This window comes from Stegastes partitus, unplaced genomic scaffold, assembly GCF_000690725.1.
Source record: "Stegastes partitus isolate 25-593 unplaced genomic scaffold, Stegastes_partitus-1.0.2 Scaffold560, whole genome shotgun sequence".
Lineage (NCBI taxonomy): Eukaryota > Metazoa > Chordata > Actinopteri > Pomacentridae > Stegastes > Stegastes partitus.
Window position 1 is genome coordinate 255,954 of NW_007578291.1, and position 18,165 is coordinate 274,118.

An 18,165-nucleotide genomic window follows, 5' to 3' on the forward strand; every position below is an offset into this window, starting at 1 on the left:
GGTTGGACTTTGAACAGTGACCAACTCTGTAGGTGGAACTTTGTCAATCAATAAAATAACACCTTTAAATCCAAGTATTGGGTCATCCTTCATCATCATTTACCCTAGTATACATTAAAATGACAAAATGGACCCAAAAAAAGGCTTTCCTTTTCGTCATGGCAACTCCAGTTTTGTCTTTTGCTGCCACTGCTACATTTTGGCCAATAACGGTGGAAGATCAGGCCTTTTAAAAGACGACCTGATCTATGGAGCTAAGTCGAGCTTTCTGCGTTCATGTATCCACAAGGCTACATGTGACGCAAATGTCAACTACCCAAGACCACGAGGGTCCACGTGGACGTGGCAGGATAAACAAATGGTGCCTAAAACAAGTCCTTGTTGTGACGAGAGGCTGCAAGAGCAGATTCTCCATCATCCACACCTTTATAACATATTAATAAAAGACTTGTAACTTGAGTAGTCGACTTTTGGAGGTGTTTTGATTTGTGCAGCGACGGTGCTGAAGCACAGTTCTAAATTCTCCAGATATACTGTGTATCCTACATTCTCCAGATATCTCACCAAGGTGCCTGGCACACTTTTGCCATAATTACAACTGCAGTCCAATCTGTAAGTAACTACTGTTTCCTGTAAAGAAAAAAGAATTGCAGTCACGAGATTTCAGAAACATCCACAGGAGCCAAGTGTGTTTTTTTGTGTTTGATATGACGGCTAATTCAACCGTCTTCCAACGTACAGCTGTCTGCTGTTACAGTTGGCATCGGTCATGCAGAAACCATGAGTTGGTCTTCACAGAGACATGTTCAGAGGTTGAACTCCCTGAATTGGGACTTGGATTCTGAGTGTGAGCAGAGAGACGTAGCCCTGGTATAAGCAGCTTTGGTGAGGAAACATAAGCAGCTTTGGTGAGGAAACATTAGCAGCTAGCAAGGAAGCTGCTAATTCTATGTTCGGAGTCCAAACTAGCTGCAAGGGAGGCCTTACGCAAATGTGTTACATGTTTATAAGTAATGCAGGGGGAAAAAAAGCCTTGAAGCGACTTGTTTCAGGAATGTGTTTTCTGGGAGAGAAAAACTCCCTTCAGCGTGGACTTAGGGCTTTGTAAGTTTGCAGAACTAAATAAAGCTACAACACGCTAATGTAAAGGGAAAAACCAAGCAGAATATGGGCTCTTTAAGCTAAGCTAAGTGGCTGCTAGCTGTAGCTTTATAGTTAGCATACCGACAGGACAGCGGTGTCAATCTCTTTATCGTACTTTTAGCAAGAAAGCGTATTTCCCCAAAGCTCAGACGACTCCTTTATGCATCTTCCTGTGTGTTTCCACCCGAACTACTGCAGAGAGCTTCAACACTAAATTACTGCATATTATAACTCCTTTTGTTCATTCCAACAAAAGACATTTTTTACATATTAAAAAAAAAAAAGGAAATGACAATGCAATTCCAGAAATGAGTGCCTGTTTGATTTAGCCCCAAATCTCCAGATGTTTTTCTTTTCTTTTTTTAGAAGGGACAGGTTACTTTCACATTTCAGATCATCATTTATCTTTTCTTTGCAGATTCCATTTCCTTAAAGGTACACTGAATTAACAATAAGGCATTTTCTAAACCTTTCCAATTCGTCAAACCTTAACCCCCTACTCCAAAATTTCGAAGCGCGTTTTCAATTAATAATACAAAAAAATTAAAGACGTTTTGCAGCTTTCGCATTTCGACCTTGAAGGTAAAAATCCGTCTTTTGCACGTTTCGTGAGGAAGAGTCGAACGAACAGGTGACTCTCGTACAGAACAGAATTCACATTTTCATACAGACCAATAAGATTGTCACGTTAACGTAAGGATGTTGCAAAAAACTCATATATTGCTCCACAATGGCGGCGTGAAAAATAAACGTTCGGCGCGGCTACAAACCAATAATTTAATAAATAAAGAGAAGCGGATGATTCCTCTAGTTTTTGGTCAAAGGCTGTTTGACGATGCAGAGAGGCTCAAGTTCTGTACAGTTTCTGTCAGTTTTGGTGTTTTCTTTCTTCTTTTTTTTTTTTTTCGTTTGTTTTCATGGTCATCGATGCCGTTATAAGTCACCCTCAAGCCCTTGAAACATGTTTAGAAATTTCTGAACTACACGGGCTGCGATGACATTAAAAAAAAAAAAAAAAAAAGCATCTCTCATTCCTGAAAAACAATCTTGGTTTTCATCGAATGAATAAGCAAAACAGGCAAAGATCTCCTTCCTCTTCCTTCTCTTCCTCACTGCACCACCACTGCTCCCAACAACCCTAACTTATTATTATTGCTTGCATGTTAATACATACAGTTATGGGAAACCATTCTTGTCTCTGAAAACAGACAGAAAAATATTTCACAGTTAGACTCCAAACTTAAAAAAATAAAAGATAAAGAAAAACACGACTGCCTCATGTGTTTGTTTTTTTTTTGTTGTTGTTTTTTTTGTGCCCCACTCGGTTTTTCTTTCTGCTTTAACAAGGACGGACTCCAGTTTGTGGGAAGAGACACAACATGGACGTTTGCTGGTGTATTCAGGATGTAGCAAGTCACAAATTTTCTTTGGAGTTTCATTCGTTAAGCCGAGATGATGGAGCCTGCGGGAGGTTTCGGTCCCGTCGCAGGATGCAATGTTTTCAACACTCACTCTTAATGAAAACACACTCGCACGCTCTCGTTCCACATTCGCTGCCATTCTCAATGCAAAACACAATTGGCACAGATTATCAAAATAAATACCCTGGAAGCTTGGCACTATGCAAAAGAAACTCCACGTTTTTGTTTTTGTTTTTTTTTTGTTGTTGTTGTTGAAAGAAATCTTATAAAAAACTATTGAATAATCTCAGTCTACTCCACGTTTTCGTTATCCTCACTATTACTTATATACTATATGCTGATGAAGGTTACACCAGTGTCGTAAACCTCTGAATGACTTAACTACCACTGAAACAATATAGCTCCTATTCAAATAGATTTTTTTTTTTCCACAAACGTACATCAAAATGAAGTATCTAACATCTATCGGACTATAGATAGTGCTGTTGTCTGGTATGCATCTCTTTATAGTGCCTCTTAATTTTTTTTCCCTTCGCCTTTTTCCTTCAAACAATCCTTAAAAAGTAAAATCTGAAACCCTTTTGGGGAAACAGAGAAGAAGTCTGGTTGTTCCACCTCAGACGGATGTTTTTAGTGGGTGGGTTTACCTCACAGGTGTCCCTCCAGGATGCTGGTGACAGCCTGGTCCAGCGAGGGGCCCGACGTGGTTCTGGTCGGGGCTGCCGACGGGCCCTGCAGGCGCTGGAGCTCCAGTATGCTGTCGATGGCGCTCTGCAGGTGTTCGCTGAGCATGTTGTCCTCTTGGAGGGGCGGAGGCGGCGGGCTGAACCGCTGCTCCGGCCGAGGAGACGCATCCAACCTGTAGCATTTCAGTTTTGGGGCGCTGACATCTCTGGGAGGCAACTCGGAGCAAACGTCCGGCATAGAAAGAGGGTTCGGGGGTTTCGTTTTGGAACTGGGCGCCGTTTGAGGGGCTTCCTCTGCTGCGGTGTTGCCGTTGGACATCTCCTCGTCGTGCTGAGGATGCTGGGTGGCTCCGTTGGGCGCCGGCGAGTGGCGTTCGTTCGTCCCGCCGCCGTTGGTTAGCTGCCCCGTGTGGTCCCTCTTCAGCCCCGGGTCGCAGGCCGAGTTGTGGATCACCTTACGGGAGCCGGACTCCTGCTTGATGGTGAGTCTGAGCGCGCCGCGGGAGCTGGAGCGGTACGTCTTCAGGCCCGGCGGCCGGTCGGACAGCCGAGTCCAGGCTGGTGGAGATGAAGGGCTGCCAGAGGAGGAGTAGAGGTTGGAGGAACCAGAGGAGTGGGCACCATGAGGGGAAGACGCTGACGAAGACAAGGCCGTCATGAAGGACTCTGGAGGGAAGAGATGATCAGGTTAGTATGGCAAGCTGTTTTAGGATTTACTAGCTACACTGGATCCCCACCATCACCCCAACTGGTCAGGGCAGATGGCCACCCGTCCCATTAAAGGAGATTTTGTTTTGGTTCCTTCGCACTGTCACTGACTGCTGGCTCATAGGGAATCTGAAGGCAACTTTGGATTGTTGAGTTCTCTGTTCTTGGTTCAAAATATGTGAAGCCCTATGAGATGACATACGCATGTCTGTGACGATGCTCAGTCATCCAGGTCATGGTTATTCTCATAGTTTAATCGCTGCAACTGGACTTGCTTGAGTTTCTTGAAGCTGTTTCACCTCTCATCCAACAGGCTTCATCAGTCCTGACTGACTCCTCAGAGCCAGCTCCTCAGGACAGGGCTCAGCAGTCCACCTGCTTCTTAAGGACAAAGGACTCTCTTTTGAGGACAATAATGTACAGATGTTGTCCAGGGAGGACAGATGGTTTGAGAGAGGAGAGAAAGAAGCCATCGATGTCAAACTGGAAAGACCATCCCTCAGCAGAGGTGGAGGTCTGAGGCATCACTTCTAACCTGTTTACAATTCAGCCCTAACAAGTCTCCCCAAGAAGATGAAACCACATTCACACCTAGCCACAAAGACCTTAACGAAATCCCCTTTGTGGCAGGGGGAGTACTAACGACTCGCATAACGAGGGGGAGGAGCAACAAACCCCCAACTGAAACCAAAACTGAAGTGATAAAGTGTTAATGGCTCCTTAAGGATATACGTATCTGGAATTCCCAACTAGTCAGAACTGATGAAGCCTCTTGGATGAGAGGTGAAACGTTTCATGGCATTTTCTGCGAATCTTATCCAACACATGAGCTGGTATTACGTCTGCTTTGACTGGTCAGAGTGACGTTATAGATATCTGGGAAAAAAGTTCCAACAAGTCACAGTGTAATGAGCCAAAATAAAGTTGTTGATGTCTGTAGTTTTAATTCCAGCTAGTCAAAGTCCGTTTAGTAACGCCTTAGTGTGGCCTGACTTGTGTACTTATCACGATGACTATTTATTTTAACAAACAACTAAATTACAGATATCTGTAACTGGTTTGACTGGTCAGAAAGACGTTGCAGATATATTTAGGATTCTGACAAATCACAGTGTAAATGTAATTAGTTCAAATTAAGTTGTTTATCTCTAAGTTGGAATGTTCAAACTGTGCCATTGAACGTTAAAACAGCTTCATTCAAACATAACCTTAAATCTCAATTTGTGAAAAATGGGCTAAAAGGGGCAGTTTTTAAATAAAATAAAATAAAAATCTTGAAATATACTCATTATAGCAATCTAAAATTCCACAGATACCATGTTTAATATCCTTAGTTTATGATTTTAAACAAGTTCAGTGGCTTTAATATTGTGGCTAATTAGCAGTTTATATTTAGCCCAACAGTACAATTATCTTTTTTTTTTAATTTAGTGGTGAAGCTACTAAACTGAGAAGATAAAAGTTCATGTTCTAGTTGAAGGTTTCGTGTCAAAATCCACAATTTTTTTATTTGATAATCCATTTGGATTTATTTAAATGTACTATTTCAGTGGGACCGTGTGACGCTGTCCAACGACGACACATGAAATAAGACTTTTTCCTAATTGTGACACATTAGCAGCAATGTTTATTAATGCGCGCTGTCGCTGCGAGTGAAATAAGTTAATGAATTTGAAGGTTCTCGCTTAATAATAAGAGATTCTCGTTCTATTTCTGGATGATTATTCCATCAGAAGTCCAGCAGCAGCAGCCTGACATTTAACAGTCTTCAAGAGGCTCCTTCCCAACTTTTTAATTAACATAACAACCCCGCTTTAATTTGCTCTTAACCTCTCACATGTAATTTTTCCGAGTCTTTCTCAGCACGACCCTGCTCCACATTTATACAGCTTAATTACACATTCACACCTGGGAGCTGCTCCGGAGCAAATATGGAGGTTAAGTGCCGCGCTCTGAGGCACCACTAAATTAGTTTGTATTAAAAAAAAAAAAGTGTCACTAATTCGCTTTTCCCCCGTCGGTCCAGATTTTCTCTCTGCACTGGGATTTGAAGCAGCGTCTTTCCTGAGCCTCTGTGGTGTGATAATAATAGTGTTTTGGTCCTGCTGGGACGCTGACCTGGGTCTCTGCGGGCTCGTCGTCTGTCCTCCGCTAAAGCGTAGCGTTCGGCCTGAAGGAAGAGACGCTCCAGCATCACCATCTCCGCCGACGGACTCTCCTGCTGTGGAAACCAGATCAGACAGTGAAGACGGTGAATATTTGTACTCGATTCTCACTTAAACATGAGAGATGATTTACTCACTGCAGCTGTCTGGTGAAAACAAAGTGTACATGAGGAACCAACTCAGATTTAATGATCTTTGTTAGAGATGAAGTTAAGTAAGACAGTGATGGGACATAGCCTCGTACATGTACTCTCATACAGTTCTGAGGTATTTTCACGTAATGCTACATTATACTGCCACTCTTCTATATGTTAGAGGGACAGATTGTGCTTTCTACTACATTTATCTGACAGCTTTTTTAACATTAAGATTCCCCACAATCGATAATATAACAAGTTTTTAAAACACAAAAATGTGTTAAAGATGAAACTTTCCAACTTTTAAGCTTCTTACAAAGAACATGTAGGCGGACAAACAATCAAAGTGTCTATAAGTTAGTAACAGCCCCAACAATCTGTGATTTTCTCAGAACTGCAATACCTCACCAAAAGATTAGAGAAAAAAATCCACAATCTGCAAACTGATTTGTGTATCAGAACCTTTCTTCTTTTCTCTCCGATTAATCGTGTTTGGAGCCCTCACATTTATCTGCTGTCTCTGTGTATAAAACCAGAAATAAAGTAATTCAAACCTAAACATGTTCTATTAACAAACATGTTCGTGCTCTAAAAATTCAAGGCAAACCAGAGATGTTCAAGCAGAAGTTGTTCTAAAAATCAGATAATTCAAGATGCTTACTTAAGTAGGATTTTTAATGCAGAACTTTGAAGTATTCTTCCATTGCTGTACTGATATTTTTACTTAAGGATCTGAACACTGCATACAGGTGAACGTAGAAGGAGAGCAGCGTCTCACCTGGGCTTCTCTAACCAATAGCTGCCTGTATTTATTGACCATGTCCTTGGTGCGTTTCAGCAGGAAACCGGACACGGTGTCGAACTCCTGGTCCACTGCAGAGAGGATCAGAAACAAAATGATGTTAGAGCTGGCGTATACTATCGACGACTCTGTTCATGTTTCGTTGGTGAAGGAGGAGAAAAACCCTTTGAAACACAAGTCAGGTGGCAGTAAACTAAACCTAAATACCACAGTTAATTTATATCGACCTAAATTGAAGTCATCCTGAGTGGGCAGGTGACCGGCGCAGGTGTGGTACGGCAGCAGGCGTCTCACGGCGTCCTTCAGCGTGGAGAAGGCCGGCCCGGTGAACGGGGTCTGCACGGCTCCGTGGTCCAAACAGAGCTGCTGCTGGAACCTGAAGGGACAAAGTGAAAACGCTGCGTTAGCCTGAACGTACAGAGGATGAAATATGAGCCTGTTTGGCAGCCTTTTAGTAGTTTAAAAAAAAAAAAAGAATAAATAAATAAAAAGACAACCAAGCAAAGTTTAAGGTGGAAGGTTTTCCTGCATGTAGCTCAAAGCATGAGTTGGCATCCTAAATCAAATTAGATATCAATAAATTCTTGTCAAGTAATCCTCTTGCATTACTGTACTGAATATGGGATCTCCTAGCATTTAAAAGATGTCAAAATTCTACTTCCTTACTTGGAGAATAGAGTGTCTAAGTGTTGTTTTGATGCACTCCAGCAGCACAACACTTGTGCTCATATTCTCCTGACTCTCAGTGATGTTTTCTGCAGTGCATATGTTTAGCAGTGTATATATATATTTATATATACACAGATCTTACCTGTGCCTGCGCATTGCTGGTGTGAGCCTTTCCTCTCTCTGCAGCTCCACAGGACCTGCCAGCTGCAAAACACACAACAGCTTGAGTTCAGAGGACAGAGATGAGCCTGCATTTTTTAACTCATTTGCTGCCTTTGACAAATAATCACTTCAAAGCCTCCAAAGTGGTCTGTTTTCCACAGACCAGTCTGAAACCTTAATTCTAGTCAGATTTAACCATTTCTTCACCACTTCTGATTTGTGTTTGGGGTCATTGTCTTGTTGGAACATCAAGCTGTGTCCAAACCCAATCTTCTGGCTGGTGATTTGAAGTTTTTCCAAAGAATGCCACCACCACCATGCTTGATGCCACCACCGCCATGCTTGTCACTAGGTTTGGTTTTCTTGGTGTTAAAGGCCTCACATTCTCTCCTCCAAACATATTTCTGAACATTGAGGCCAAATAGCTTCATTTTTGTTTCGTCTGACCACAGGACTTTCCTCCGTGTGATCAGCAGTAACCTTCAGTGGAGTTTTAAGATGCTGCTTCTAGAGGAAGAACTTTCTTTTTGCAGCCTCTCAACTCATGTTGATGTAAAACACTGTGGACACTGACACGAGTGTTCCAGCAGCTTCTGATTCATGGCAGACCTGCTTTTTGGTGATTCTTGGTTGACTCTTGACCATCCTGACCAGTTGTCTCTCAGCAGCAGGTGATTGTTTGTGTTTTCTTCCTGATCCTGGCAGTAACAAAACTGCACCATGCACTTACAGTTGTTTGTGCAGATGATTTTGGGATCTGTTGCTACCTTGAACTGGCTCCAAGTGACTTTTTCTGACTTGTTCAAGTCAATGATTTGCTTTTTCAGATCTTTGCTGAGCTCCTCAGACTTTCCCACTGTAGTGTTTGATAAGGGTATGAAATGGGCCCAATGTAAAATGTCTCAGAGGAGTCGGCAGCTGTGGTCAGTGGCAATCGCTCATGAGAATTTAGTTTTTCGTGACAAGACGCATGTGGTTCAGTGTTTCCGTCACAGAAAATTATGAGTTATAAGCGTCACTGAAAGACTGCCGTGATAGACGTTGTTTACTAGTGTATGTAAAGTGAGGGGATGTACCTTGCTGCTGGTCTGTGGACTCGTCTGGACTGTTGGACACTCAGTGGAAGCTGGAGGTCCGTGGACTTTCTGGACCCCTTTGGCTGCAGGAGAGGGTGGATGGACATCGAGAGTAAACGCTTTACTCTCCACGGCCAAGGCAGCTGTTGGCTCTGATGAGGGACAATGATGCCATAATTATGATGATGATGGAATTAGAAATGAAGATGATGATAACAGAGGTGACGTTGAGGGAGGAAACGGTGATAATGGTTAGAAACACAGACGAACTTAATCAGGAGTCCTGCTTTATGAGCAGCAGCAGGTCCACTCACTGTTTTGTGTGTGCTGTTGGACAGCGGAGTCGTCTCCGGCTTCAGAGGGAACAGCAGCTGAAGGATCTGGCTGCTGCTGAGGCACCGAGACGCTGGACCTCAGGGGGGACGGGCTGCTGTGGACCGGAGGGTGGACCGAGGGCTGAGGCTGGGAAACGGGGGTCTGGATCTGCACCTGGCTCTGACCAAATAAGGCCTGTGAGACCTGGAGCTGGTGGGGGGCTGGGTACTGGACCTGGGGCTCGATTCGGGGCTGTGGAGCTGCTGTTTGTTGGGCTGAACTCTCGGGTCCGGGCAGAACCATCTGAGGCCCAGCCGGAGGAGAGAATGGAGCCGGAGCTGTTCTGCCGGCGTCCTGAATCTGAGGCGGGGAGCAGATCAGCGGCGGGTCCTCGGGGTCCGAGTGAAGAGGAGAAACCTCGACACACTGATCCGACAGCAGGGAGTCCTGACCGGAACCAGCATGGGTCTGAGGCTGGGAGTCTCGGTCACCGGAGACCGGGGGGGACAGCGACTCCATCGGAACCACCGGCAAAGATCCGACCAACAAGTCGGATGAGATGGGAGAACTAAGTGCTTGCTGCGGATGAAACGATAACAAAACATGTTGATTCAGAGGCAACTTAACATTATTTCACTGCTGCTGCACATCTACTTCATTTAGTCGTGTTTAAGATAAAACTTTTTAAATCCCATAGAAAATGCTCGAAATTAGAAATGACTTGTCTCCCCTTCCCCCGTCCTGCCCTGTCATGAATGTATGCAGGAGTTTGTTCCATAAGTTTACCAAATAAGTCAGGCTTATCTCAATTAGTCTGACTTATTAAACTCAACATAGCTCAGCCTAACCAGAGCTCCTGTAACAGAGGACTGCCATAGTTTTGTACTTTATTAACCAGCAACAAAATTGAAATTTAAATCAATAATAACTTAAATAAATCCCGACAAGATGTACACTGTAAAACATTAAACACAAATTAAGTGAAATTAAAGAAAATACTTACAATTAATAAAAAACAACAACAACAACAAAGGGTCAATCAGCAGTTTGTCGAAAGTAAGAATGAATTCTTCTGTTTCTCGTGTGAAGTATATATTAGATTTATCAGTGAGTTTTACGACTAATACTTCATGACTAATCTGATAATATTGTGGCACTAGTTTTGTTGCTGCAGCACTATTTTCCTTTGACCTACTACTTTTTTTGTCCAGTAGTGGCTTCACAGCTTCAAAACAAAGGCTCCCGTTGTCAACTTTTACTGAAAACATCTTTAACTTGCTGCATTTCTGCACAACTACACATCTAGCGAGGATCATATCTCGACTTTACAGCTCTGCTGAAACTCGTAAATCACAAAATGACCAAAAAAAAAAGAAAACGTCTTTGCCGAAGCTCTGACCTGTTGCAAATGTTGCATAAAGGCCTGGTTCTGGCTCATCGAGTGGGTCACCTCTTCCACCGCTTGCGTCATGTCTGCTGGGGGCATCAGGAGTTTGGGCATCTCCACAGCTGGATCTGGGGCCAGAGGTGGTTCGGGAGGAGGCTGCAGGATGGTGACCACAGGAGGAGGCGAAGACTGAAGCCCTGCGGAGGACGGCTGCACCGACACATGCTGGAGAACGTGTCCATAGGGCTGCAGAGGGAGAACGTGCGCATTAAACAGCTGTTTTAGAGCGACTGGGTCCTTTCCTGGCAGCTGCTGGTTTCCAAACAGGAAGAAAGTCTAATCAGAGTCGTGTAATCCATCACATTTACAAAAATCTGCAGCGCTTTACTTCATAATAACATCAGTGACAGGAGATGAATGCAGACTTGATGTTTACAGCGGGAAATTTGCAAACATATGCTGCTGAAAAATGAATAGAAAGTAATGTATTCCTGGAAACAGAGAGCAGTTCTTAAAACACGGCAGCATCTGTGGCAAAATGTCTCTCTGTGATGTAAAGCTGCTGATTTGCACTAAACAGGTAAAACGCTGCCAAACAACAGGTGTAGTCCCATAAATTACTGTTGATGTTTTCATTAGTTAACATTTGGCTGATAATTGTCCACTTTTTAATCAGTTGCTTCCAATTTTGATAATTGATTTGGTTTGAGGAGTTGTTCAAGAAAAACTGTCTAAATCTTCTTAAATTTCAGCATTTGACAGTGAACTGAATATCTTTAGTTTGTGGATAAAACAAGATACTTTAAGATGTTATCTTGTGCTTTGGGAAACACTGATTGACATGTTTCACCTTTTTCTGACGTTTTATAGACCAAAGAACTGATTGATTAATTGAGAATCAGCAATGAAAACACTTGTTAGTCGCAGCCTTATTCTCCTATAAAGCTGCAAAGGTTAGCTGATGAATCAGTCGATAGAAAACTAAACCAACAAACTGTGTCTAACCTCTCACACACACGAGTATCTGACACAGGAAAATAAACTGAACCTGAACTGAATATCTTTAGAGTTTAGACTCAGGATCTGACAAAACAAGACATTTGTCATTTGGGTTTTGGAAACTTTTTGTGATATTTTAAAGACCAAACTGCCCATCGATAAAATAATCAACAATGAATGTAATCGTCAGTTGCAGCCATACTCTGATTGTTGTTGGAACAGCTGCAAACCAACGACCATCTTCATTTTTACAGTATTTCACACACTACAGTGGCAAAAAAGATATCTGTAAAAAGAAGCTCGATTTAACTTCCTGTAATATGTCATGATAGAAGATGTCATGCGTATCCTCCACCTGCACCGCCTCCTCACCTGCTGTAGTTGGTGGAAACTCTCTTCTGAGCTGGTCCTCTCCTCCTGAACTGTTCTGTCCGGCAGCAGCACCACCGACGTCTGCTGGAGGCTCAGCTGACCTTCAGTCACTCCGGTCTGAGGTGCCTGAGCAGCGAAGGGAAGCCCCTGAACCACCGAGGGCCCGTTGACGATCGAGATGGAAGTGAGATCGGGAGGGAGAACCCCCGAGCTGTTGATCAAGGTAATGTGGTTTCCGAGAGCCGGACTGTGGACCAGAGTGGCCCGCTGGCCCTGCCCTCCTGCAGTGTAGGTTCCAGCCAGCTGTGCCGGCATCTGGAAGACGGTAGCGGGCGCCGACTGTAGCTGCAAAGGTCCTGAAAGCACAGTGGCCTGACGGAGTGCGAGCTGCCCAGTGGGGGTGGTGAAGACGGGGCTGAAGTTCAGCTGTCTTTGGGGCACAGTTAGGATCTGAGGTCCGTCCACGAGCTGCCCGGTGGAGGAGGCCATGCCGTGCACCGCCGGGCCCTGGTGGCTGGAGGTCAGCAGAGGTCGGGCTGCGCTGGCCGGCTGGGAGATCGTAACAGGGGACTGGCCTGGAAGAAGGAACTGGTTTTGGCCTTGGAAGAGTCCCTGAGGCTGGAGCACGAAGGAGCCGCCCTGGTTGACCAGCTGCAGACTGACAGGTTTGGGGAGCTGCTGGGGGGGCTGCGGCGGCGGAGCTACAGTCTTCTGGCCCGGAGCCTGGGACAGCAGAATATTTGGCGAGGCAGTCCCAGGGACGAAGGTGAGACCAGGAGCGGGTTTCTGTCCGGAGGGTTTGGGGCTGATCTGGACCAGTCTGGGCTGGATGCTGATGGGCAGCTTGGGCTGGATGGGGAGGGGGGCTCGCTGTAGGACGATGCCTGGTGCCGCTGCTGCCGCCGCCCTCAGCGTCGGCGTGATCAGGGGGCGGCTGGTGACACCCGGCATCGTCTTGTGGATGATCATGCTGGAGGCCTGGGCAGGACTCAGGGAGAAGGACGTCTCCGGAGAGGCAGCAGGAAACACGTTTCCAGGCAGGAGCCCCATCAGCTGAGGAGGGGCAGCAGGTTTCAGGGAGGGGCAGCCCGGACCCACAGCCAGCAGGGAGGGCTGGGGAGGCTCCACCGCCGCCTGGGTGTCTCTGGGCAACGCCGGGGCGACGGGGAGGGTCACGGACTTGGGTATGAAGGGCACAGTGGGCGGAGAGAGGAGCGGGGAGGGGGAGTACAGGGACAGACTGTCGCCTGGTGGTGCCAGACCTGCTTCCAGAGCCATCGTCTGCTCGGTGATCTCGGCCTCCTGCAGGCTCTGCTGGAGGATGTCGCAGGCCACCTCCGCCTCCGCCGCCTCCTCCACTTTCTTGGCCTCGCATCCAGCCTCCACAGGTGGTCCGCCCCGCACGTCCGGAGGGTCTTCTCCGCCCTCCGGGGATGACAGGAGGGCCTCCTCCAGGAACGACAGATCCACACAGCCGGGTGGAGGCGTGTCGGGGGAATGCCTGCCGTCTCCCAGCAGAGAGACGGGACTCTGGAGGAGGAAACAGCGGGAGATAGAAGGAGAGGCAGCAGACAGAGCAGTGGAAAGAGGGGAGAATTGTGTGATTAGTAGCGGTTAACACGAAGCCGTTTCAGGCGCAGACAGAGAGAAAAACAGGGTTCTCCTGGGGGGAGACGCTGGTTGTTGTGACGCTGCCGGCTGTGGATCCAGACACTCACCGGGGCATCAGTGAAGAGGGAAGGTTCCCCAGAGGAGGAGTTAATGAGCAGGTCTTCCGTCTGCAGCTGGTGGGATGAAACCAGTCGATTTTAGGTTGGGAGAGAAACGAATGCAGCATTACAGAGCGCGTGCCAGGAAATATTTCCATCTGCGATTCATCATTTGCATTATTGATTTTTTTTACTTGAGTCTCTATTTGAGACTCTTTTGTTACCTCATTGGTCCCATGAAGGAAGTCGTTCAGGGCTTGGGGGTCACTGCAAAGACAGAAGACGCAAAATCAGTCAAATCAGTATTCAGTGCGGCGACTCTGTGGCTAGTTCAGTTTATTGCGCTCGCTGTCTGAAGGTCTACAGGATCGTATTTGTTACTGCAGGAGTCAGAAAACTCACCACAAAACATCAAGTAGACAAGTCCCATCTTCATCCTCCATGTCAACTAGAAGAGGAGGAAACAGTGGTAACTTTGACTTTTGGTTGTTTTTTTTGACAGAAATCTGTTTTAGTCAACAAGAAGTAAAGATGAACTGCTCTGTGACGTTTTATTCTTTACTGGATGTCCTCACCTATCTCTAAAACACTGTTTAGCTTCAGATGCTAATTCATTTAACAGCATTAAAGGATGATGTTGACGTTATTCCTGTTGATAATAACTCAAAAGATGTGACTGAAATTGACTTTAAATCCCCAAATAATGTTACATTAGCACTGTTTTTTTAATATTAATGTTCAACAGCTGCTTGCAGTTTTGACACTGTTTAGTTGTTTTGTTGCTGCGTCTGTGTAATTTATCGATCGCTTTCACCAGAAATCAATTTCTTGCAAACACAAAATGTCACTGAATGTAAAACGCTTCTTATTAACAGCAGCTCAGGCTGATAAATAGATAGAAAAGTGAACTTTTATTGATCAGGAGCTGCAGTTTTTTGCACAAGCAGTACTGCTCAACAAACATTTTGTCTTAAAATATTGTTTTGTTTTTTAAGTTTATTTTTCATCTGAAAATTAGGCTACCATTGAACATTTTATGAACCGTCCCTCTTTGGTCGTTGATTATTCTGGAAAAACAGGAAAAACGGTAAAATAAAAGTTAAATTTACAGTTTAAAAATGACTAAAAAAGCGTGTTTTACAGCGTGACAACCCACTGCGTTGTAAATTTCAGATTCAGTTTGAAACTTTTCTTCATCCCTAAACTTTGACGACTGTTGATTTAAAACAACTTATAGATGTATTTTTTTTTTTTTTTATCATTTACTTGTGCTTTTAGTCCAGGTGATTTGTACCAAATTTGAGATGATATGTTCAGTTTTAGAATAGAATAGAATAGAATAGAATAGAATAGAATAGAATAGAATAGAGTTTTATTGCTGAAATGCTTTTCCATGAAAGCATGAAACTTGGTGCACTTGGGGACAATTTTCACAGATGCAGCCACTTTTTGGTCAAAACTTAATGACTGAAATCAAACATGAAAACACTGAAAAAAGTGATTCAAATGACACCAGATACAACATCAGGTGAATTCAGGTGTTAAGACTTTATAATATGTGTTTTGCTGCATGTTTAGTAGATTTTTAACAGCTTAATCCTTCAGGTTATCTATCCTGACAACACGACTGTAAACAGCAGAATAAATCCAACATGACCTTTTTTTTTTTTTTTGCTCGTAAAAAATGTGTCAAACACAAACATTAACTTAGAAACTGTATTTCAGAGACCCGTTTGTGTTGTTGTTGAACTGTCTCCTCCACACTGACACGGAGCTGTGCACTAAAATTAGCCTCTTTTTTTTCTCTTTCCATTTGTAAAGCCCCCAGCGGTGTTTCTAGCGTTTCATGCAGCCGCAACTCGTGAGTTCAGCGCTGAAAGACTTGACCACGATGATCTCCAGAGTCCAAGTAGTGAGTTTGGTTGTCGACATTTACACAAGGCGCCTGTTCAGACTCTGCTTTATTTTTATCCTCTCTCAGGAAGCCTCTTCGTTGGTCAAAGTTGTCTCTTTGTTGTCGACTAACAAACAAAGCTGCGAGTTTCTTATTTATGGAGGTGTTTTAGTGACGGCTCCATTCCTGAAAATATTCCCAAACTGTACGAGTGCACCAGGTTTCCTGCTTTTTATTTTCACACGTCACCTGAACTATTAGTACAATTGTTCTCGTATGAATATACAGTATGTTTATGTAGATAAACTTCGGCTTTATTATCCCGTAAAACACCTTCAACATCTTCTGTATAAACTGGTACTATAGATGAATATGTTTATTTATTCGTGCCTATTTAAACTATTCACCCCCTGTGGAAATTTTCCCCTTTATTGCTTTTCAACATCAATTTAATTGGACTTTTTAGACAAGAATAGACAGAAAAAGACTCTTTCATGTCAAAGTGAAAAACATTTTTTTAGATATTGACATTACTTTGTAGAAATCTGTTTTCCTTTGGCATTGAAGGTGTCTTTTTTTTTGTAAATTCTTGTCAAAAAGCCAAATTATATTGACTATAACTCACTGTTGAGACACAATAAAAGAGAGAAACCTCCAAGAAGGACGAATATTTTTTATGAGCGCTGCAGATCGAACAATTGAGCCCGAAAGAAAAAGGAAAATACAAAAACATTTCAGTTCCTGAATTTGAATTTACAATAATATGAAACTGAGAAAAACTGTAAATTCAAACTTTTTAGGATTTTAGATGTCACTGATGACTAAAAGTTCAGTCAGTTCAATCAGTTTCTTCAATACTGGCTGTTATTCATCACGAGTTCTAAACTTCTGTGGCAGAATTTTGTGCAGCTGAACCAAAAACTGTCCGTAGTTTTAAGAGGAAGAAGCAAAAATGTGAGAAATATCTAAGACAGCAGTGAAAACTTTCTGGTGCTTCAGATAGTTTTCATGCTTTTTTCAGAAAGTGAACATAACTTTGCACCATGGTACTTACTAATATGAATGTGCAGCATGTTTATGTAGATTCATTTACCGGCCCTTCTGTTTATTATCCTGTAAAGCTGCTTTTTGTTCTTAAGATGGTTCTAGAGCTATAATTTAACATTAAATAAATGTCAGAGATCAAACATCTGATCCTGAAAACGAGTGGAAATATGAAGACGTTTCTACGGCCAAAGGAGATTTTGTGTTTCTCTGATTATCTCTTTTAAACGGCTTAAATTGTCCGTAGTTTTAGAAGAAAATGCACAAATATGAAGAAATGTGAGGAAAATCGTGTTGATTCCGGAAATCTCTTGATCCTGCAGCTTCATTTTGAAGTGAACACGATAAAGCAGCTGCTTGGACGTGAACACTTCAGTTTTTGCTTGAAATGGTTCCATAGAGATAAACTCCAAATATGAAAAATGTCAGAGATCAAACAACGGAGGCTGGAGGAGAGGTCCTTACATTTATGTTCCTGGATAAGAATCTACAATGACTATAAACTGTCAGATCTACCTTTTAAAGATTAGAAATGTTTGATGATTTGATTTACTGTTGACTTAAGGTTCTAACTAGCTCTAAACCTTATTGGCCGAGAGTGAGGAGCATTCAGTGCAGCCGAACCAAAAAGTGTCCGTGGAAGTACATAAATGCAAGTGTATTTGGAAGAAAATAGTGAAACTATCTGGTGATTCCTAAAATCTCTCGATCCTGCAGGTTAATTTTATGGATTGCTCAGATTTCAGTTTTTGCATTAAATGGTGCTGAAGAGGTCAAATTTAAACATGAAAAAATGTCACAGATCAAAGAACTGAGTCTGAAAAACAGGCTCAAGACGAGGTCCTTACATTTATGTTCCTGGATAAGAATCTACAATGACTACAAACTGTGAAATCTAACTTTTAAAGATGATAAATGTCTGATAAATTGATCTGCTGTTGACTGAGGGTTGGTTTCGTCTCCAGCTGTAAACCTGTGTGGCTGAACTTGACGTGAGTTTTGTGCAGCTGAACCAATCAGTCGTTTTAGAGAAAAATGCCAAAATGTGAGAAGAATCAGTAGAGAATGGTGTTGATGTCTGAACTGTCTTGATGCTGCAGCTTCACTTCATGCTGAAGGTGACGGAGCAGCTGCTCAGACATGAACACTTCAGGTGTGTCACCTCTGGGTGCAGCATGGACCTACTTCATATGTGAGAGGCCCCATACAGAGCGGTCGTGCTGAGTGCTGCTGGTGGCCTCATGGGAAGTCGTGGCCGGGCTTCAGTGTCTGGAGGCGGGCGGCTGGCAGGCCGAGGCGGCGGGACGCAGACCAGACGTCCCTCTGCTGGGGCATCGCTGCGTCTGTGGCTGCGCTGCGGAGAGGCTGGAGGCTGGAGGCTGGAGGGGGCACAAACACAGCAGCACATGCCGCCAGGTCACTTGAGGTTACCAGCAGCCAAAACACATTCTCATCTCAGCGGTGAGACACAAGATC

General features: G+C 43.8%; 1 protein-coding gene across 1 annotated transcript; it reads right to left on the bottom strand.

Moving 5' to 3' along the window:
- Positions 1 to 3,212: 3,212 nt before the first annotated feature.
- On the bottom strand, positions 3,213 to 14,194 carry LOC103362184 (glioma tumor suppressor candidate region gene 1 protein). The gene is made up of 13 exons (XM_008288481.1): positions 14,154 to 14,194; positions 13,976 to 14,018; positions 13,761 to 13,826; positions 12,043 to 13,572; positions 10,684 to 10,917; positions 9,489 to 9,863; positions 9,284 to 9,431; positions 8,970 to 9,121; positions 7,874 to 7,935; positions 7,290 to 7,438; positions 7,039 to 7,133; positions 6,077 to 6,179; positions 3,213 to 3,916 (listed from the first exon to the last, which is right to left on the bottom strand). Exons 1-13 carry the CDS (start codon positions 14,192 to 14,194, stop codon positions 3,213 to 3,215), a joined length of 3,702 nt encoding a protein of 1,233 aa, XP_008286703.1.
- Between the last annotated feature and the right edge of the window lie 3,971 nt (positions 14,195 to 18,165).

What these genes read in the sequence shown, in the direction of transcription:
- LOC103362184 (XM_008288481.1), bottom strand. Translation starts at nt 14,194, where the DNA reads ATGGAGGATGAAGATGGGACTTGTCTACTTGATGTTTTGTG. An exon ending in CCAGCAATGCGCAGGCACAG is followed by an intron (nt 7,439 to 7,873) that starts GTAAGATCTGTG and finishes TTGTCCCTTCAG; the next exon opens with GTTCCAGCAGCAGCTCTGTT. An exon ending in TCAGGATGACTTCAATTTAG is followed by an intron (nt 7,134 to 7,289) that starts GTCGATATAAAT and finishes TCCTCTCTGCAG; the next exon opens with TGGACCAGGAGTTCGACACC.